The 23,791-nt window shown below is 36.7% G+C and overlaps 1 protein-coding gene across 1 annotated transcript in view; it reads right to left on the reverse strand.

Moving 5' to 3' along the window:
- FAM135B (family with sequence similarity 135 member B) overlaps positions 1-23,791 on the reverse strand; it is a 100,352-nt gene that overhangs the window by 56,122 nt on the left and 20,439 nt on the right. The window contains exons 2-4 of the mRNA XM_026047162.1: positions 13,698-13,837; positions 7,647-7,717; positions 5,832-6,005 (exon numbers count right to left, since the gene is read on the reverse strand). Coding sequence (XP_025902947.1) covers positions 5,832-6,005; positions 7,647-7,717; positions 13,698-13,736 — 284 coding nt within the window. The 5' untranslated portion in view covers positions 13,737-13,837. The remainder of the gene's footprint in view (positions 1-5,831; positions 6,006-7,646; positions 7,718-13,697; positions 13,838-23,791) is intronic.

Here is a 23,791-nt window from a genome sequence, read left to right on the forward strand (position 1 = left end):
AAATTTTAATTAAAAAATAAAATTTTTAAAAATATTAAAGAAAAAGATTTAGAAAAAATGAATTTAAAAAAGAAAATAATATTTTTAAGTAGTTAAATCTCAAGGGGGGTACTTCATTTTATTAAAACAGTCTAGAGCATTTATTCTTCTATAAGAAGAAGTATTCTATACTTCTCTTTTTTCAAAATCTTTTTTTTTCTCCTTTAGGAAATTTAATTTCAAAATCAAAATGCYCAAAATTCAAAATTAAAATGCTTCAAAAATTGTAACTTTTATCAGAATGAGGCAAAAATCCCTCCCAGCAGATTGGTATCTGAACTTTCTTTGAAAAAAAAAATCATGTGTTATATCTAACAATGAAAATAAATAAATAAATATACTGTAACGTTTCTAATGATGATGCCAGGCAATCTTCTGACTCTCCCACAGGACTAGAAATTCAAGAAAGAAATTTTCATCTCATTTTGGTTATACAAATTCTATGGAAAAAACACTATATCTTTGCACCTCAGTGCCTTATGTAGAAAATACTACTTATCTCAAAAAGAGAAAAAAAATACATATATAAGTCCCACAAAAGCACATCTTTGCCAAACTGCGAGACACCTCTTGCACTGACAGCACCCTTTGCATTTCACTGGGAATTTCGTTTCACCACCCACAGATCTAGAAACATCTAATGCTTAACACTCTGATTTCCCTGACTGTTTAAACTCAAAATATTAATATAGCACTTGTCAAATTATTCTTTGGCTTGTGCCCACAGGATACATACATGATCTCTTATTCATTTTTTAGAATAATATGTGGATATTTGCAGTTTAGGTTAACCTAGCCATGTGCCTCTTTTACCTTTCTTAAGGATATCATCAGTGACTAAAAATAATAATAATAATAAAAAATCTGTCTTTGAAATTCGTGGGTAAAACTGGCAAAAATTACTACAAAAATAATTGTAATAAAACCAGACATTTCCCCTAGATCCTAAAGCAAGTCAGGATGAAATTAGGTTTGAAATCTCTAGTGATTTCTAAGGCTGGAAAACAATTTGACTCATTTGTCCTGAAATCCTCAAGTTATCCTTCATTGCTACAAAACTTGAAAGAAACACCAGCTTGGTTAATATACATACATATATATATATATATATATATATATATACATTACATATATTATATATATATATGTATGTAATTTTCTCAGTGGTAGCTTATGGAATGGCGTAAGAAATAAATTTATCATTGCAGGTACGTACATAACAAATAGGAATGACTGAAAAAAAAATCAGATGAAGAAGCACCCATTATGACAAAAGTTTTCCTAGAGAAAAAAAAGTAGTATTTTTTATAGATCGAATTTAGAATCAATAATGTTTTCCTGTGTAATTTCTTACTTTTCTTCCCACATTTCTTGCTTATTTTGAATGTGCAGACGATTTTATTTGTAAATGACATGGAGAGAGGAAAATAAGCCATGAATTTTGCTGCTCAGGATTATATCTGTGGCAGTTACAGCTGGATACTGCCCATAAGTAGGTAGCAGCTACACTTATGACTCTAAGTTTGACCTGTATAATCTGCTTCTGGATTCATGGTGTTCATGGCAGTGCTCTCATTAGGGTGCTTTTGAAGAACAGGGGAATGCCTGAAAATAAAAGGATTTAGGTGAGAAGAAATTACTCAGTAGTAGTCCGGTTTGGCATGATTTCTCATCACGAGGGAGAGGAGCAGAATTAGGTCAGAGCTGAAACCTTTAAATACCCTCTTATGTCCATTTGCTTCCTCTTCCTCTTCCCAGAACAGAGCAACCATATGGTACTCAAAATTCAGTATCTATGTCTTGGTTTTCCCACTTACAAAAAGCATGTTTTGTTTTTTCCCCCCATTTCCAATGTCACCAAATTTTTTTTTTTTTTTTTGTGTATCATATAGTGGATAAGGGGTAAATGAGGGGTTAATTTTAATAAGTTAAAACCTCACATCCGATTTTGGTTTTCACATAGATACAGCTCATACTGAGTCAACATGCATTCTGAGCAGGGCTACAAAGTCTCCCCTGCAGCAATCCTTGAGGCAGGTCTGAACATGAGGGAGAGGATAGAGAGTTGAGGAGAATCCAGAAAACTGAGAAAATAAAATTCCTATCTTGCACAAATAAGAGAAACCACATTTGTCAGCCTCATGTGGGAAAGGAGCTTGCTTATTTATAGCAATTGTGAGACTTGCTTATTTTTTTGTTCACACTTAAAATGTCTTCAAATGAAATCAAAGAGCAGCAGCAAGTATGTCTGCAGTTGCTTCTGCAGATGCTCTTCTCATCAAGGGAGCCAAATTCTGCATCACTCTTAGAACTCTTTGAGATTTGAGGAGATCTGACTTTACTGGTAGTAGCCTGATGATGAAACACATCTGTTAAATTTCCAGAAACCTTTCAGAGGTAAAATGTATGAATCTCCTGAAGTCACTAAATGGACTTTCCCTGGAAGACTTGCCAAGCAGATCTTATTGCCCCTGCTGTCTATAGAGAAATGTAACCTATAGATATATACAGATACACCTACATAGCACTTCATTTAGTGTAGAACATGATGTTTTATTATTCAGTTACTTTCTTTCTGTTTTTTTCCTAAAAAAAAAAGTTCAAAATAAAATGAAAATGAACCTGCAGCATGCCTATGACAGCACCATACAGAAGGATGTATATCTTTTGAAAAGAAGGAAAATCTTTCCCGAAATCTTTCCTGAAATGTGAACTAAATTGGAGAAAAGCACCTTTGACTACTGTTGCTAACTACTTGTAGACTCATTGATGTACTAAATTAGCTGTAAAGATTGTCTCAAGGAGCTATAGAAAAGTCAGGGATTAAGACAAGAAGATGAGGGAAAAAAAAAGGGAAAAAAAAAAAAAAAAAAGAGATCCAAAACACCTCTGACTCCTTTTCACCTTCCTCCTGAAATTGCTTTGTCACAACTAGACCCCAGAGGAGAGTTAAGAGAATACAAACTCATTAGGGATGCCAAGGCTCTCAGCAGTAGAATAATCTGAACATCAGAAAACATGAACATCATTCACTGTTTCACTTTTGATAGATCATCCAGGGCCTTGCTTGGCCATCCTGGGCAAGGCAAGGTCCCGAAGGACAAGCCCTTCACTTTTCAGTGAAGATTAGGAGTGACATGCCAATCAACATCCTCCCATATCCCAGAAGTTTGAAAATGCTGCTCCATGAGCTCCAGTTGCCAGAAGAGCTCAGAGCAGACTCCACTTCCCTGTACTGCATCCCATATTCTCATTCATCTTCTTTATAGCACTCCTATCTGGAAATCCAAAATTCTGGACTTGGCCCTGAGTGGTCCAGCTTCCCTTCTACAGTGCTGTAGTAGTAGTGTGTCAAAGGTATTTGATTGCAAAGGGTTAGCCAAGGGAAGAGAGGACCCAAGATGCTGTAAGACCATGAAACACACATCATCCCACAGACAGGTCAAATATTACAGCATAAAGAATCCTGCAAAAGATGCCAAAACTATGAATTTTATCCATGTGCAGTTTGGCAAGAAGTCAGGGCTTCAAGTTATCACACTTAATAGAGCATATACTATAGATATATAACAGACCACAAGTGTGTTGCAAATTGTACAGTCTAACAGCAGCTATTTGTGGGGAATATATTTATCCTCCAGAGGAAGATTGGAGTAGGACCTGCTGGTTTCCCCCAGAGTTTCACTGCTTAAATACAGGCACAGAGGAGGGACTTGGGAGAGGCATCTAATCTGCAAACAGAGAATCTTATGAAAAGCTGAATCTACRGGGAATATGTGAGAAGGTGGTTGTGGTTCAGGATTGGAATGAATTTCAATTTTATGTAATATTTGGGTTTTGTTTTCAGAGTAGATTCATAACTATTCTTGTCTTACACATAAATGTGTAGGCATGTGTAGAAATAACATGTATATACATGTAAAGAACATGTTTTAGAGCAGTTTAAGATAGCAAACTAAAATATAGTGAAATAGATCATAGATATTTTTCAAAGACAGTGTAAATGACTTGTTCTTATTTTGTTCTAAATTCTGACCTCAAAAAAGAAAGACTTTTCAATCATTTTGGTTCTATTGTGATGCAAAAATAAAGATCAACTTGTACAATTGAACCTTTTTTCACCAAGATCCAATAAACATCAAATGATGTGCTAACCAGCAAAGCTCTCAGCTGAGAGAAAAGCAAATATGTTTTAGTGGGTTGGTTTTGTTTCAGAATGCTTGGCACTGACATTTCTTTTACACTACTGACTTCACGCTGATTTATGTTTGGAGAATGCATGATAGAAAATTCCTTAGAGTTTTGAATATTTATCGAAAAGCAAATAAATTCCAGGCATCACACTTTAATATGATTATTACTGGCTTAAGCAAATGAAACCCTACATTGTGTTGTCAAATATCTCCATTTCACTGCATTAAGTAAAAACACTGTTCTTCATAAATGTCCACAAAATTGTATTTTAAAAGCTATAATAATCTGACTATGGAACAGTTGCTCATCATGTGATTTATGCCTAACAGTAATAACAACTCCCTGTAGCCCCATTCATTAGGGGAAAACAAAGTACTGAAAATAATAATTAAGCCTGGTAACTATTGTTCTCCCATCTTTTATATAGTGGAACAATGGCTAAATTATCTGAGTAAAGCTATCCAGTTAGGAAGAGTCTGTTACAATCTAATTCATTATTAAAAAGTTAACACATAACAGGAGAGGGATACAGGAGCTACATGTATCTCCATAGAGGAAGAAAAGACAGATCTGAATTGCTGTCACTCACATGAACTAATACAGCTCCCATCACTGTCACAATGCAATTTCTTAATTAATAATGAATAATCTTAATTTTATAGCCTCTTGTGCATGCAGCAACTTCATATCAATAAACTGCAGCAAAGATGCACTAAATAGAAATGGGCAACCCAAGAGATAAGTTAGAGAAKACAGTCTAGGTCATCTCAAGATGGCACTTTATGATAGAGGTCCACTTTTTTCCTTTCTGAAACAGAGTTCTTTGCACAATCTCTGACAAGCTCAATGGTCTCCTTATCACTTGATAAAAACAAAGAGACCTCACTAGAGTAAGGGAAACTGAGCAATGCAGAACATCACATTTTGCTTCGGGAGCCCAGAACTCCCTCCCTCCCTTTTATCTTGCATGATGACAGCATGGGACAAAAAGTAATTTGCCAGAAGGACCTTTGCTTCCCCTTGCCTGTTCTAAATATTAGAGGAAATTGACCTTTACTCTTGCTTTATTTGAAGGAATTCTGAATTACTTCCTTGCCACTATGAATCAGATAAAATAAATCACACCTAGACCCCATGGCAACATGTATTATGCTGTGGCACAGCTAAATGATGCTGCAAAGTAAAAATGATATGGTGGCTTAACCAGTACTGACTCATACATTCTTCCTTCCAGTCATGTTATGTATTATGCTAGTGCCCCGAGGCCACAGCTGGGATTATCATCCCAAACGCTTTACAAAACAACAGGAGAAAAAAAAATAATGCTAATGTTCTTGCTTTTAGACAAAAAAAGAAAGGCAGACAAGGAGGAAAAGGGAAAATTTGCTATCCTCTTAGATGCTTTTTGGATCAAGCTCTAAGAGTCTTATCAAAGGTACAGGCCTGTGCCAGAGACTGGGCTTAAACCCAGATTTCCAGAATCCTAGTCCAGAACCAAAATAATCGGAACATCTTCTCTACTTCTCTCATAAGATAAGCAGTTGTGGTCAGAAGAGGAGTCTCCACTCTCCATCAGGAGACATTTCTGTGCCCTTTACCTGATCAGAGGCTGGTGTAACGCTACCAGGGACGCATGCACCGTGACAGATATCACTGACAGGTGGAAATAGTCAAACATGACAGGAACATGGTGGTGCAGGCCTCTCCTGGGATGGAAGTGAAGACACAGTGTACGGCTGCTAATCATGGGGATCACTGGAACATCTCTCAGCCTGGGAGGGAAAGAGATGTACAGGGGTTAGCAAAACCTTAAGTTGTCACAGTTGATAACATGCAGCAGGCTGGGAGATGGCTTGTGATGAATTTTTATCACCTGCTGTTAACAGTTACATCTTCAACATAACAGATGAGTATCTTTTAATTGTACCTACATCTAGCAGAAAAATAAACATATAACTATTATGATGCTACTGTACAAAAGAGACATGGGTGTGATACAGTGCAGGATCTCCCTAAGTCACTGCCTTTGCTACCCACCTATGCACTAGTTCTGGAGATATCAAGAGCTAATGAGTGGCAGAAGGAAACACAGTTAGCAAAGTGCTACCATCTAATCCGAGTTTTAATGGACAGGACGGAGCAGCAATTGTGATTTTTTAGTGCAAGAATCATCTGCTTTTTTTAGGAAATCTGTGAGAGGTAGAAGCAGTTTGGTATAATAGAGACACTACTCAGAGTAGTAGTAGGCAATTTTCTGAAAAAAAAAAATGTTACAAAGGACTAAAAATCCATCAGAGGAAGTAACTGCAAAGAATTATTATGATCAAAGTGCTTCCTCCTCTTTTCAGTAACATAAAAAAGGACTTTATTTAAAGATTTATTATAACTATTCCAGAATAATTTTCATAGTGCAATCAACCACATTACATCTAAGTTGCCTACTAAGCAAAACAGTGAGATGTAGATCTGAAGTTTTAAACAACATCCTTCCAAATTAGTTTGACAAACTAATGATGTCTGTGATAAGATGGTTGAGTACAGTCACAAGTGGTTCAGTGAGGTCTGTGGAACATATAAATATATCTTTTTTTTTTTATCAGAATTCTGAATAACCATTCAGATGACAACAGAAGTTAAATGCAGATGTTAGACTAGAATTTCATATATTTTGTTCTCCCTTTCAGACCCTTCAAAAGCACAGCAGATGGTCCATTTGAACTTGTGTGGTAGAAAAGAGTTTCACCTCATGCATATTGATGATAAAATAAATGTGCCCCCATAAATCTCTTAAGGTTGATTTACTACTTGTGGATAAGAATAAAATCACATAGGGAGAGCCTTGGTATGAAACTCAGCTTATATGATTTCTATGCAGGCCCTTCATAAGCATTGCTAAAGTCARTGGGAGCTTTTTCTGGAAGCTGAGCAAGGCTGATTAGGGTCACTTTTGGGTACTTCTTAGGCAGAGATCAAAGTCAAGGGAAAGACTTCTTTTCTTCTGAAGCATTGAGACAGCCTTGTTCTTTCTACAGGAAAGCACTTAGCATGTTCACGCATCCATAGTCAGCCAGAATACCCTTAATTGCTTCCTGGGAGAAATACATTCCTGAGCCACAGTCTCTGCTCACACTGAGGTCAGTGGTGATGTTCTCTTTGACATTAATAGCAAGAGAGGTGGAAAAATGAGGTCATTTTAGAAAATCCCAAACTTACAGCAGAAAAACATTATTCCTTAAGAGTGGGAGTAGTAGAAGATACCCACTTCAGACACAGGGAGGAGAAACAGAAAGACTTGTATGCTAAAGTATATCAAAGCTCTCCTTTTTTCCAGAAGACCCTCTCACTTCATCAAAATCATATACTCAGCAGAAAAAATCCCTGCATTATCAACTGAGCTCTAAAATAACACTTACTGTTGTTCACTATCAGTAAAGTGCAGGTCCAATTTGAGCTGAAAATCTGCCTCACTCAATGCGTCTTCCACCTACAAAAAGGAGAGAAAGTCAAAATCACCTTTATAAGTTGCCCCTCAAAGCAGTTAAATAGTTTTACCCCACAAGAGCACAGACAAAAGTATACAGCAACAACCCCAGCAAAAACGAGTAAATGAAAACGCAAGTTGAGGCAATTGCCAAGGGAGTCAGAGGGAGCCATAGCAGCCAAAAGTGCTGTTTGTCACTGAGTCCTGCCCATGTCAAAAAGTCTATCCTTATGAGAGTAACCTGCGTGCACAGGGCACTGGGTTTCTTGCACAATGAATGTCTCCAGACAGGAGAGTATCTCAGCATCTTTGAGACAGCAATCATCAGAATTATCTTATCAGATGAAGGAGAACAAGGTTCCGGTTTTCCTCTATGTTGGAAAACACCATGAGTCCTCCTGGTCTCTGCCAGTAAGGAATGCAAGGTTCAAGAACGATTTGTGAAAATTATGGTATATAAACCGTATAACCACATAAAATATGGCTAGGTGTGTCTTACAAAGATGAAACTCTATAACTCTAAGTGTATCTTTTTTTTTTCTTTTTTTTCTTTTTTTTTTTTTGTGGAAATAAGGAAATTTGCAGTCAAAGACTGTACTTTGTCATAAAATGTTATAAGAAAAGTGTAGAATTTAGATGTCTCCAAGATTATGCGTATTTCTTTTAACATGATCACAGCACTGAGATATGAGGAGAAATATCCTGTCTCTCTTTACTTAAAAAAATGTTTTCTCTTTTGTGTTTGTCTGGAAAAATCTGGAAGTATTTCTCTCTCTCTCTCTCTCTTTTTCTCAAACAAACAAAAAAACAATAACAACAACAACAAAAAACAGCAAAAAGCCTCACACTTTCCTTTTTAATGAGCTGTTGTTACTAAAAATCACAGTTAGTCGGTTGCAAAAGAAATAATCATTATTGAAGTTGCAGGCTGAATTTAAACTAGGAATCCAAGAGAAGTAAGGTGCTTCCAATCTATCAAGCCTTAGCTACTGACACAGGAGATGAAATTTTGGGACTGAACCTACATAACTCTGAGCACGTGCAAATGTGACTGAAATTGGCCTAAGGTTAAGCAAACCAAATAGCTTCAGAGACAGACAGTTAATGATGCTATCACAGAACACCTTGAGGAAATGAGCAGATGTTTTCCCTCATATGTTGGGCATTTAAGTGCTAAAGCAAGTGAAAATTAGAAGTTGGTTCAAAAATCACTAGAACCTACAGGAAAATATAAAGAGAGAGAAGCAAACACCAGGAGTATCTAGAACTCTTTTCTCCAGAACACTCTACTTTGAAAGCTATCAACAGATGATGCACAGGAATTTTATGCCACGTGTTACTTTACAGGCTGAATTCCTGCTGAACTTTCTGCAGGAACCTGCTTTACTTTTTTTCACTTATTAGAGGTACACATGCATAAGACTGAAGTAATATCATCATTAACTGAAAGTGGGTTACTTCTTTCAGAACTGCTGGAACTGATATGGAGTTTTTCACAGTTACCATTTGCTGACTGTGTAATTTTCCAGCATTCTGATAGATTATTAAATTTTTATTATTATTTTTTCAGTTTCTGATCAAGCTGCCCAGGACCTGAAAAATTCCTTTGGATTATCAATCAATATTTGTTTGTTTAAGCCAAATAGTGGTATTTCTAGATACATGACACAGGTCCTTTGAATTGTTTCTGTGCAATTGTTCAGCTACTTAGTTGTATTAATGATTAAAATCATAACTCATGAAGGAAAACTTAGAGATCTTTCTTAGCAGAAATACATTCATACTAAAAAAAAGGAACATTATTTTGTTCTGTAATATTCTAGTCTTCCAAAGAGAAGTAAATGAAATTCAGAATGTCTGGTCTCTGGAAAATGCTCTTGTATTTCACATACTGTTGTTTCTAGCAGAAAAAAAAAAATGGAAGGGAAGGAGAAAGTGAAGGGAAGGAAGAAGGGAAGGGAAGAAGGAAAGGGAACAGAAGGGGGAAGAGAAGGGAAGGAAATAGGAAAGGAAGGGAAGGGAAGGGAAGGGAAGGGAACTGGAAAGGAGGGAAAGGGAAGGAGAAAGGGAAGGGAAGGGAAAAAGGAAAAGGGAAAAGAAAGTAAAATCAGATCTGAACAGAAATTTTGATAACTGAAATAGGACACAGAACTACAGTACATAGAATCTATAGTGCATTGACTCTATTTTTTTTTTTTTTTTGATGAAATCAAGCAGAGGTGAAATTAATTTTGCTGTTTTCAATACAATTAGCTCTTCAGCTTTGCATCAGTTTAACATTGCACTGCATTTGGTTGTACTGCATTTCCACAGTGCTTCCACTTTAGCCTTCCCAACTGGTTTGGGAAGGGCATGTATTCCCCTGTGAGCCCACATAATTCTCCAAATCAGGCTGTGGGTCTCATTTTCTAACCTCTTCTTCTCTCATCCAAGGAATGTACTGGTAGGGATTTTTTATTCTTATTATTAAATATGGTTTGGAATTCATTCAATAAAATATATTTCAAGATGCAGAATAATCTATTACTCTTCATATTACACCAAACTGGAATTAAGTGCATCATTTTCATTTTGAAATCTAATTTTTCAAGTTTGCAACCTGAAGAGGATTTTCCCACTTTGCCCGGAACAGGATTCAGCAGGACGTCATTGCTGAAGACAAGGTGAAAGGGCCAGCACAGAGAAACACAGAATCCTCTGGGATGAAGGCCTTGTTCTTTAGTCACTCTCTGAAAGTCAGATTTATTAGCAGATTGCAGACAATGAGTAGCTTTTCTGTTTTGCTTTGTTTTTTTTGTTTTTAGACCAATCAGTTCAGCAAGCAAGGTGATATGGGGAGAAATGAGAGGGAAAATCAGTTTCCCCCTTCAGCCAACAAGCATGCTCTGCTGGGGCTATCTGGAGACACATGTACCAGATTGCTGATGCTGGTGTCTCCTAGCTCTCAGGCTTTCATTCATATTCACTCCTTCGGTTTAACTTTTAAAACTGACATTAGAGTTGCAACGGAAGTTTCCAGCCTTGTTATGACAGGGCTGGATAATATTTAATGATTTAGCCAGGATGTCAGACTGAATGATCTAACTGTCCCATGTCACTGTTTTTTTTTTTTTTTTTTCTGGAAAGTATAAAATCTAATCTCCAATGATATTGCAGAGTGCATTGTTCTGTCCTCTCCCTGCCACTAAATTGTCCCTGAGTGGAGCCAGCAAGCAAGGAGACAGACAAGCTACCTGTTTTATTGCTTGATGAAAGAGGCAAAGCTCCTTCTCTAAAAAGCACAAAAGCAAGAGCTTATGAAAATAAATTGGACATCTTTGTAGCACTAAAGGCTGCCTCATCCCTGCAATACTGTTTCCTATGCATTCAAAGAACGCTGCAAAAGGGACCTAATAAACCAGAGATTTTTAAAGTATCATTTGAATGCTGAAAGTTGTGCTCAGCACCATTTCCAGATTGATAATTGAGTCTTCCTCCATATAACGCCAGGCAAAGATATATTTCCCTTTTCAAGCTATATCTTGGGTTATAGAGGAAAACAGTAGCAAAGAAGATAATCTGAGCAAGCACATTGCTACCTTTTCTGAGCCTATCTTATCAACCTGTCCCGTCAATGAAAGTGCCTGGACATCATGAGCAGAGGTGTTGCTCAGATGAGGTAATACTTGATATTTACAGCTCTGAGAGCAGAAACTATATGGAATATACTAACTCAGCCTCTCCCATTACCCAGTCTAGCTCTCTTGMCCATTTATCAGATCTGCCACTTACAGAAAGATCAGTGAGTCAGTTCTTTACACAAAACCAAAAAACTCATTATGTCACAACTGGTRCAAACAGGACTGGGATCCACTGCATGCTAAATAAGTTGGGTAGTGATAAACAAAGCCAATATTTGAAAGAACCCTTTTCAGACTTCTAAATCTCACTACAGACCTCTGATTTCCCCTTCCCTCCCCCCCCCCCAGAAACAAATAAACAAATAAACATTTAGCAAGAATCACAACCAGCATATGAGATATGTGACAAAAAGACAAAGATGTACCACAGTCTCTGAACAGTAGCTGCTCACGCTATAAGGTTTCTTTCAAGTACTGTGCCCTGTGAAGTGACATGTTTTGATCTCTTTTATATTACATAAAATTGATATCTAATTATAAGGTCTTGAAGGATAAGATACTGTAGAAGGAAACAATGGATCTGGGAACTTTAAGCAGAAAAACTTAAGAAGAAGCGAATTGTGTTGATCTGCTCAACAAAAAGAGATTTCACAACAATTTATTTTGCATTTAGTTCTGTAGAGTGCCTTCACTGGCTCATCTGGGGCCAACACACCTGTTCCTCCTCTCCCTTGCAAATAAGAAACAACTTTAGCAAAGATAATCGAGTTTTCTCTGTGTAAAACACTTCTGTAAGTACGGAATCAGGCAGCTGCCCTTCTCCCAAGGGTCCTCCAATGTGAAGAAGATTGAGCAACACAGTTCATCCAGATTCAGGATGAATTTTAGCTGTGAGGAATCTTGTGGGATTTTCCATTTTGTGGGGTGCACAACTTTCCTGAATATTAATATAAAACCCACCATAAATCATTTCTGCTCATTGCAGCAGAAATTGCTATAATTTGAGAGGAGGGAGTTTTAATCAGAGATGTTCCACTGTGGAAGGWTAAAATTAATTTTCAATTAAGTGTGCTGAAACATTTTTCTAATGAATATTGACAGGTTTATACTTAATGATTTTTCATGTAAACACAAAACAACAATTCTAGGCAGGAATAAAGTGATGACATTGCATGTGGAAATAAAAAGAACAAATGTGAGAGAGAAAAGGGAGCATGTGAAATAAGTTTAAATTAAGTTTCCCAGCTGTTTTAATTTAAACATGTTATATAGAAATTTATGTCTGTGTATGAATATATATATGGGTTGAAATGAATCAGAATAGATGTTTTAAATTTATTCCTCACCAAATGCAAAGTTATATAAGGAAGGTCAAGCTAGAATCTCTGGACCTAAGTTAAGCACACAGCACTTGGTCCAGTTGGCTGCATTTCTGGACCAGTTTCTGRTGGTCTGCTGATTTTGCAAGAACAAGAGATGTTTTGTGCCTTTTTTTGTCACTAGTACCTGGTGCCCACRTTATGTACTCCATATTAGTCCTTGTGTGGTGAAAGCAGAGATGGCACATTGGATAAGCACATTGATTGTCAGGTTCCAAAGAATCTTTCCCCAAATTGGGAAATGAGAAGAGAGATCTTAGTAGAAGCTCATTCTTTCTGAGACATGACAGTTCACATAAGCCCTAGGCATCTTACTTGGACCACCAGGACAGTCAGCTCCAGAAGCTCTGGCACTCCTCTAATCAAGAGCAATAAGGACAAGAGCGAGGAGATCTTTGAGTGGCTCTGGGTGGAAAAGCCAGAGTAGYCTCAGTACTGTCATTGCTGGAGCAAGAAAGAATAGTGAGGAGAGGGGAGGAGAAGACAGTAGTAATGGATGGTAAGAGGATAAGGTGGCCCTAGAAGGTTCACTGTTTTCTCAGGTGAGCTAGTTCTATACAGATGTGTAAAACAAGTGATCTAGTGCACAAATGATGAATTCTGGTTGACACATTTGCATTTCTGATATGCTGCCCTATGCAAATTTCAATTTCTTATTCCTCTGGAAAGCTGATGTCAAGATTTGGACTGTGTTTTATGACAGATACATTACATAAGACCATTCTGAACAAATGCACATGTTTTCAATGCTGGTAAACAAACTCCTCCAGGCACCCTGGTCAATACACGTCATAGGGGTTACAGCATGATTCATCTCCTCCCCGTGGTCCTGTGTTGTTAAATCATGCCCTCACCTCCATTGGCTACCTTGACACATTCTGTGACACTGTGGGAACTCCAGAGTGACATTTATTATGGAAACCTAAAGTTAAGGAAGATTAAACCCAGCCCTTGTGTTTTCATGTACATTACAAGACAACTCACCCTTTCACCATCCAGAAGCAGGTGCACTCTGAAGTTCATTGATTCATTAAGAACGATTTCTTCATTTCTGTACAAGATCTGAAATATTCTGCTGTAAACATTGTTTTCATGAACACAGGCCGAGCAAAGGCTGGAATCACCTGCACAAAACACAGACAGCATATCAAAGTGATTTCTTCAGGGACATTGTTTTATCTCTTACATTTTCACTTCATAATTATCCAGGGTAGTTATATTGCTACTTGTACTTAAACACTGGAATTCACAATAATTAATGCCAATGGAGCAGATTGTTATTGTGGGTTGTAGTTTCCCAACTATGGCATTTAAAAAAAACAGATGTTAAACTGAGGCAGGCAGGCTGAATTTCAAAGTAAGAATGGCTGACTCTGTGACAGCACTTACCCTACTTACTTTACTCCTAATGAAAGCTAATGAAAACATCAGATGTCTTCTAGGACTGTGTGCTATTCAGGAGCATGAGGACGGTGGGTGTTCATCAGTACAGACTACATCTATGAAATTTCATCTTTTAGCTGCAATGCATATCTTTCAGAAAAGAGGTCTTTCCAGATCCTTCAGGTGATTCCAGAACTTACTAACTGCAGGAGGAGAATAACCAGTAACTTCTCCAAAGTAAAATCTAGATATGAAGAGGCATCTTAAATTAAAAGACTGAAAAAGAAAGAAGTAGCCAGATGTTTCAAATTGAGAGAAGTGCTGCCTCATGCCCCTAGCTCATGTATGATTTGCCAAACTGGGATACCAAATGATTTGCCAATCATTTGCCAAGAATTGCCATATGATTGAGATAAAAATAGGGCATTCAAAAATGAAAACTCTAAGATTCTGCAGACTGACTACAGATCATGAACAGATTCATCTGTCTGCCAATATAACACATCATCATATATTCGTTCAGTATAAACTAAGGTGGCATTTAGCCTTCCTAACTTCTAAGTACCTTCAGTGTATGAGTCTATATCAGAGGAGCCTAAGGAATATGAGATGCTGTTCACCTGGCCAAAAGAGGGAGCAGCATGCTTTAGAAAGAGGCCAGTTGTAGCCTGAAGTCTACTGCTTACTACTGTTTTCATTAAAGGGAACACAGTGTGACTTGCTTAGCTGCAGAAATTTTTGTTAAAGACACAACATTTACTACAGTGACTTTCTCTTGAAGAGTCTGCAGTGCCTGTCCAGTTATTTAATGAACAATTRGGCACCAAGAGTTCAGGAACTTTCAAGTTGCATCCAACCACTTATCCAGTACTGATTATRCTTCCATTTCCTCAGAGGAACAATTTCCTACAAAATTTACTCAGATACAGCTTTATCTTTGTCTTCCAGGAACTAATGTCATAGGAATCTGAACTTCTGAAATATAATTTTATAGCAAATGGTATATTGCAACTAGACACGCAAAATTCTGAGGAAATGGGCTTAAAAAAAAAAAAAAAGAAGTTGCATCAGTATTAGTCCTTTAAAGAGACCCAGATCTGTGATCCTCATCAAGAAGCCAGTAGCAACATGTTTTCCAAAAAGTGGGATGGTTTCTCAAAAGGGACTCCTGTGAATCTGGGCCTTTGCATAATTATTTTGATCCTATGAGCTGTGGTAATATAAAAGTCCAGGTCAGAAAATTTTAGAGGCTGCTGGTTTGTCAAGAGTCTCAAATCAGAACAGGTTTATTCTGCGGTGTGAAAAGCTACTATTTTTCTTTTCAGTGGAAGAATMATACATATCTTGAAATCAGAAGTTGCTGAGGTAAGACAGACAGAAGACTGAAGATTTTCAGAGGCAAAGGAGGGGAGAAAGGAATAAAAGAAGATACCAGGCTAAAAAGAAGCACTACAGGCTCTGATAAAGAAGTGAATGGAGCTTTGTCATTGTAGTGATTAGGTTTTGTGGTCTCTGTCTGTTGGAACTTGAATAACACAGACAAAGACACACTTTAAGAAATCTTTTTCTATGTGAGGAAAAAAAAAAATATGATTAAATAGCAGTAAGACCTGAGTTAATTAACTAGAAGGATGATAGGGCTGACATGCAAACTGCATTCAAATCATTTTTCTATTACTGACTCCTACCCAGCATGCCACACCTGGAAACAGCGCAAGTGTTGTTAATCTGCTATTGTCTTCCCATCACACTTTCTGCACAATAGTTATGCATAAGTCCTGGCAGCCTAAATAAATACACATTCACTTTCTTGTGTTACACCAGTTAGACTAGAAAGTCTCAGCCTGATTATTTCTTCAAAAGCATACAGTCATATTTATTTTAATTTAAACTTCATCATATTAGAGGCACAAGGATAATTATGTTAGAGGTATAATGCATTCTTATGTCTATCTGGCAGACAAAGCGAGCTTTAGGTTATTTGATTAGGATATTGATATGCTGGTACTCTTCGAAGACAGAAAGTTTAATATCATTTTCTTTTCAAACACACTCTGCACAGGTCATGGCTAGTATGTAGTTACTTTAGGAGCTAGATTTGCAAGGTAGCATAAGGAGACATTATTCTTGCTGTGATGGTCAAAGCCAAAGACATGCTATAGTGCTTCCGGATGCCTCAAATAACTGTACGTGGATATGATACACCAGGACAAATGACCACCCAGTTTGAAACAGAGAACTACCTTTGCAAAGGCCTACAGCCAAAAAATGCCTGATGATCTTCAGATTGACACAACTCGTGGCTGCCTATCTTAAATGCCTGCATCTTTTCCTCTTAAATATCACATAAGGCTGTGGTACGGGTTCCATGGGAGAAGTGTTCAGCACTGTGAAGGTATCTGGACAGTGCTTACCACAATGCAGGCATTCTCTAGGCAGAGGACTATGGCAAAGTCTCTACATAAATGCAAGCACCTACCTAGAACATGTGCATACCTCTGTAAAGATAACCATGCTAGATTTCTTAGGCTGTTTCTTCTGCTAGAGTCAGTGTTACTGCTGAAAGATGAGATGTTAATGGGCTCTCCTCAGCTGAGATTTAACACTTTTGAATATTGCTAATATTGCACAGAAGAAAAAAATAAAAAGTGGAATGGAATAGAACAGAACAGAAACTGAAGTAGAATGAAAAAAGAAGAGCCTGAATGCTGTAAGAAGTTGTCTTTGACCATTCACTTGCATAGTTTCACATGACTTCTGAGTCTTTGGGTTTATTTTGTTCTAACTTGTGTGTGTTTTCTAGTTCTTTTGCTGCATTTATATTATTGCTATTATATTCCTATTATAATGTGCGCCATTCCCCCAGTGGGAGATGTTTTCAGTCCAATCAATTTGATAAAAATGAAAGAAAAAAAAAGAAAAAATGGAAAACCAGATCCATTGAGTGCTATGTGCATGAAAGGAGAAGAAGGAACTATTTAATTTTATTTTTTTTTCATTTTGTTATTCTTCTCAATCTGTAGTATGATCATCACACTAATGGAGAAGACAATTACATAATATAACTTTTGAAATTACTAGACTTATATCCAAGCTACTGTCCATAGTAATACTCTATCTTTTGACATATTTGCTGTTTTATGGCTTTGATCCATGTAAGTGTCTATATAGTGGCAAGATACATAAATGCTAATATTTATTTCCACTATCATAGAGTATAAAAATACCTCAAGCATATCAATTAATAACTCTTCATTGTACCTCAGATAAGTTTTAAAACAAAAACTTCGGCTCTCAAAAGCAAATTGACCCACAGAGTTTTACTTGTGGCAAAAACAAAAGTAGAACTCAGCTTTCAGAAGTCCTAGTTCAGAATGTGAACCATTCTATCCATATAACTGAAAGGAAGTAGCTGAAGAATAGTAGAAAGAAGCAAACACCTGGCCTAACATATTTAAGAAAGGGTACCAGTAACTGAAGAACAACACCATGCACTTGGGTCTTCTCAGCATCACTGACGTCTCTTTTGCCCTTTAAATCTCCTAATCTCCTTCCTTCCAATCATCATGTATTTACTTTTTTTTTTTCTTTTTTAACTTTCTCTTCTCTCTCTACAAAAATAGTTTGTGCMGTTTCAGAGGTGCTCTCTGTCAATAACAATTCCTGGAGAAAGCAAACAAAAAACTCACCTTGACAAAATCAACTGACAATGTTGCACGTATACCTCAACCTCTGGTTTCTCTCAAGGAGAAACTTTTGACCAGCAATGCCTTGGCATAGCTGAGACATCATGATAAATGATTTCTCCAGAGCCACCTAAGTCATGCACACCCTTGCTGTTTTCTAACTATAGGAGTGTCCATTTTTTATGTATTCCACAATCTGTTTGGCATGTAGGTGATTAACATGCTCCATCCCAGACAGCTAACTTCTTTCCATAATTACATTTTCAATTCTATTTCCTTCTGAGGTCTTCTGTCAAAGAAAACTGAAATAAACCTAAGCAACAAATCATTTCAAGAAGAGCAGGCATCCAGGTGTGCTGTGCAAATTTGCCCAAAAATTTTAGTATAATCTGCTTTTTGAGAAATGCTGCTTTGCATTTATTTCATCAGGATTTTAAAACATGTAAATGCCTTATCACACARCCCCTAACACAGAACTCCAGCACTAAGCAATGTTCCTATCATACAAAGCTACTTTCAAAGCTATATATATAATATATATAGTATATATTTCTGAAGAAAAAGCAGCAATTAAAAAGAAAGAAGTTCTCAATTGTAAAGCTACAGAGATATAATGCTCAGATGGAGTGGTCAACAATATATCACTTTAAACTTAGTTTCTACCAGATAGCAGAAACAGGAATGAAATAATGGAACTAAGCACTTGGATCATTTTAAAATTAACTACTTTGCTATGAACAACCTTAAATAATGTTGGATTTCCCTACACAGGATCAAGAGACATAAATGAGATGTGAAAAAGCTGTGTTCTCTGGAGAAAACACATTAAAATTTCCCTGGAAGCAAATTCTGTTCTGCACAGCTTCTCTTATTAATCTCATACTACTGACTGCTACAGCTCTGCTGCAAAGTACTGGGGAAAAACACCATACTTATGTGTCCCAGTTAACTTGGCTTTTATTATAATTTACCTTCAGGGTTTGATGAAGAAAGAGCAGAGATAGGATTTACCCTGTCTCTGTCCTCTATTCCCTAATTCAGAACTGATCCCAAATAGGCAAGATAATATACTACTTTTTTAAAAAACAAAGGGGAAGCAACTGTGATGGCTCAGACCCAGCACCGCTGCTGGAGATATAACATCACATCCCATCTCCTACACACAATGTAGATGAAGACAATCTAGTCATGATTACTGCAGTTACCTCAGGCACATGTTTTTATTCTGTCTATAAAGTTACAACTCCAGGGAACATCACTGTGATGAGCAAGTTATTTGAAAGAAAAAAAGGAAAGTTTTTTGAAATAGGAGTTTAGGTTTACCACCTGCCTTTTCAGAAGTAGTTCTCTACCACATATTAGGCAGAGTGTGAGATTACAGGCAGTGAGTATAGAGTCCATAGAAAAAAGTCCATATGGAAAACAGATCTGGCTTTGAATCTAGCCTCTTTACTTCCTTTAAAACTATAGTAAAGGAAATAAGATAGTTACTAGCAACTTGAATATCTCTTACTACCTGAGAAAAACAACATTATGACTCCGCTATTCAAAGAATACAAGGTTTTCCTAGGGTTTTCTTTAATGAAAGAGATATTCTTCAAAACACGGAGAAAACAAGACACTGTAGTTTTAGATAAAGCTCTACTCTAAATATTTCATTTTGACTATTTCATGAATATCAGTATATATTTAAGCTTTTGTATCTCAGATTAATTCACAGTCAAAAGAAACAAATTATGTTCTCTGCACCTGGGTTCCCAACACAAACAAATTTCAGAGATTTATAAAACCTTCAAATGTAGGCAGGTTCATCCTCCCAGGTCACTCGTGCACAGACAAATGAAGGGCATGGTGACACATTTACTAGAGAAAGATCCGTAAGCAGTCTGGTATTTTCCTGCCTACAAACCTTATGTTACTTCCCACACAGCCTAACAATGTCAACAGTTCATGTGAACTCTCCTAATCTGCTCCAGTGTAAAGTAGCTAAAAGTGTAAAGATACTAAAACACTGAAGTCTGTTTAAACTGAGATAGTGAGACCATGCCCTGAAGTCAATTAGTCACACAATCAATTAATGCAGGTGAATTAGGAGGATGCTAAGAAACCTTCATAAAGACATGATAATATCTTTAGTATTGCAGAAAGTTAAGGTTGAAAGGGACCTCTAGAGATCATCTAGTCCAACCCCATGCTCAAGCAGGGACACCCAGAGCACGTGGCACAGCGTCACATCCAGGTGGGTTTTGAATTTTTTGACACCCTCCCCTCTTAAGGGAGAGTGTCAAGAGGATGGGGCCAGACTGTAAGATAGGATGAGAGGCAGCGACAGGATGAGAGGCAAAAAGCAGAAATTGAAATATAAGAACTTTTGTCTGAAAATAAGAAAAAACTTCTTAACTGTGAGGGTAACAGCACTGGTACAGGCAGCCCAGAGTGTAGAGTCTCCTTCTAGTTGTAGAGTCTCCTTCTCTGGAGATATTAAAAACCCATCTGGCCATGATCCAGTGCAATGTGCTCTAGGTATTCCTGCTTCCACAGAGAACTGGATGATCTCTAGAGATCCCTTCCAACAAAAAGTATTCTGAAAATCACTTGCAGAATATGCTAATTTTGCCTTTTTTAGAGAAAAATAGGACACGTGGACATTCCTCAAATGAACTATATATCATCTTGTTAAAAAGTATTATACCGCAAAATATAACCAAAAGAGACCAGAAAGTCTTTTGCAAATAGTCCTGTTTATCTTGTTTACTTTTTTTTTCTTTACCATCTGTTAGATCCATATGTCTTCTTAAATAAGAGCTAATTATAGCTCTGCATTGCAACTAATCAAATACTGGTAACTGTTGCAAATTTCAACTGGCAATTCATTCTCTTTTTTATAAAAATTCCCCCAAAACAGAGCTTGAGACAGTTGCTTTTCTGTAGTTTTCTGGACTTGGGTCCACAGTAGTTATAGCTGGTACGTGTGTATCTGTGCTAATATATGGGGAAAAATTTATGACAAGCTGCAGTAAGAGCCAAAGTACAGTTTCTGCCAAATACAATAAAAGGGGTGACCTTGGTACAGAAAGTGACTGTATCTAATAAATATCCACCGATGTCTACTGTGCCAGAGCTCTTTGTGTTCTGTGTTTTCATGTCATTTTTGTATTCACTGCAAGCTGAAGCACTGTTGTTATGGGCTATCAACAATCAAGAATAGGGCTATTAAATGTTAGGTCAATAGAAAATAAAATTTGAGCTAAAGCATAAAACCATGTGATAGCTTTTTATGATTTTCTATCTGCATTTCCTTTTGCTCCTCGTCTCTCTCTCTCTCTCCCTCAAAACAAAAAAAAAAAAAAAAAAAAAAAAAAAATTCAAGAAAATATTTTCAAGAAAGTATTTCAGAGGGACAACATGGTTTAGGAGTTTAAGGCAGAGCAAACATTCTTCTCATGGTAGATGAATCAAGTAAACATTTTTTAAGGTGTTAGAATACTGTAACTCTTCTATAGCATGTCTTGCCCCCTCACCTCTGTACTGACCACATATAGGATAGGGCTCTCTATGGCACTTAYGTGGACATCAGGAATATGAAGATCGAYAGATCAGAAGATTCAGCGTATCAGYAGATGGAGACTTTCCAAATGCCAAGGATTTTTTTGCAGGAAGTGGTAAGAATAGCTATGTAGATTATTTTTTAATTAAAAGATAAGTTTTGTTTTCTGACACTTCATTTCTTTATAGAACAACTCTCATTGAATTACARTCCCAAAATATTCTTCCTCTGCCTTGTGTTTCTCCACAGAGTGACAGGAAAAAAAAACATCCCTGCCACAAATTTAGCTTTTAGCATTGGAAGAACATGAGCCGAGAAGAATTTAGTACTAAAATTAAATTTTGAAAGAGATATTTCCACCAATTTAGAGAACAATAAGTGTCCTAATGAGTTCAAAAAGGACAAAACTTCACTTTCATATCCAAAAGACATTTGCATAAATGTCCATTTACACCATTCAGGTAAATGTTTTATAACTCTCTCCAATGTCAATGTCACTTTGCATTGCTGTGTAATGTGAAAGGCTGAAGGATAAAAATGAATCCAGTCCTAAATATAGTAAATGAGGATTTGAAGTGCCTTTGAAAAGTCCAAAACATGAGATATCTGTTTCAGCATCACAAGACGATGACAATTTCAGACTGTCATGCTGACCTCCCAGTCAGTTTGGAACTTTTCTGTTGGAACAGATTTTTCTTTTTTTTTTCTTTTCTTGCCTTTTTTTTTTTAATTAAAAAAAAGAAGAAAAAGAAAAATGAAAATAGTTTATTTTAAGTTAATTCTTTCCAGTCATCGGGTAGTTTCTCTCATCATAACCACAACTTCTTGGTGTGAATCATTGGTGCAAAGATTCAAAACAAGGAGCTGAAAGCAGAAAAGGTATCTTGTTTTGGGTGAGGAAGGAATAAGAGGACATTTCCAGGAATTTATTTCGCTAGCTTACCTCTGTCTGCCAATGGGGAGTTCTCACATTTTTCACTACTAGTCATGTGCTGCTTGACTGCTACACATTTTTGAAAGACACATATGTGATAGAGCCAAAACAATAAATATATATGTATATTTCAAAGACATTTGAATCATAGATATAACACTAGAAAACACAGGGAGCTAGAAGACCCTTTTTGTTGACATGTGTTCATCTAAAAATCCTCCATAAGAGCCAATGCTAGATTTTCATATGAATATGGGATCTGCAAGAGAAAGAAAGAGAGACAAGTAGAAGGATGGAAAACAAGCAGGTCCAGGCCTGGCATCAGAGATCTTGACTGCACTCACCAAGAAACTTAAGGACAGATATAATGCTCCTCACTTTACTCACAGGAGAAAGTTAAATTCTCTTTCTCACACATACTTTTTTTTTTTTTTTTTTTTTGCATTCGTTCTTTTTTTTCCTAATGCTCTCAGATTTCTATCATCTTTAGCTAGTCATCCTTGCTGCAAGTTTCTTCTTTTCACTGTGTTTGGATAATCTTCCAGATTCAGGGAGACCTTCTTGTCAAAGGAATCACTGGGGAAATATTCCCTATTTTATTAGATTGAGAGTTACTAGAACAACAAAGGACTGACTAAACATATGATTTTTTTGTTTGTACCTGAGATTCTATATTACTAGCAAATACCTTTTAAGGAATCCTGTAATATAATATGTATGCTTGTATATTCCTATGAAATAAGAGTCTGAATTTATGAGTATCAGGATCTGTATATGTGTCTTGGATGTGTAGGCACCATTTGAACTAATTTCACCTAAATCAATTGATTTTTTTGCACCCTCTAAGTATGCATATGCCTCTAGTCACATGCAAAAGCCCTATGTGTAACAAATGAGAGCTGAAAGTCAGAGCTAAAAAGCACAGAATCTATAAAACTTTTATAGATCCTTTGCTGGCATAGCTGCCATCACTGTGAATTAAATACACAAATGCATTTTTGTGATAATCTAACCACAAATATAATAATAAATCTAATCTGTTAGACATAAGAGTTAGTCCCTAAAACCCCAACAGAAAAGAGTCAACACAAATTTCATCAGAATTCTTGATGTAGACTGATAGAACTTAAGTACTCAAGCAAAACTGTGTAAGGGTGATGTTGTCTGCCTATTAAAGAGGCTAAATAAATGAAAAATCCATATCAATGTTAACATACACATGCTAAAAAAAAAGTAAATTGCAGTTCCATTTGCTGGAAAGCAGTTTCTGTTCAAAATAAAAACATCACTATGAAGTAGCTTCCAAAGCATAGTAGGTTGCATATCTGTAAGAAGAACCCTTTTAGTACAAGCCATATGCTAAATGGAAGACTAAAATACACTTCTCTATGTTCTACATGTTTTAAGCATTGCTTTGGGCAGATATTTTAAATCTTCTCATCTAGCTGATACAAGAGATTCTCTTCTCCTAGATCAGATAGCTTTTGTCTTATTAATGATTTAATTGCTAAACTGCACAAAATCAAGA

Source organism: Nothoprocta perdicaria, unplaced genomic scaffold (assembly GCF_003342845.1).
Source record: "Nothoprocta perdicaria isolate Ctin4 unplaced genomic scaffold, notPer1 scaffold_48, whole genome shotgun sequence".
In the NCBI taxonomy this organism is placed as follows: domain Eukaryota; kingdom Metazoa; phylum Chordata; class Aves; order Tinamiformes; family Tinamidae; genus Nothoprocta; species Nothoprocta perdicaria.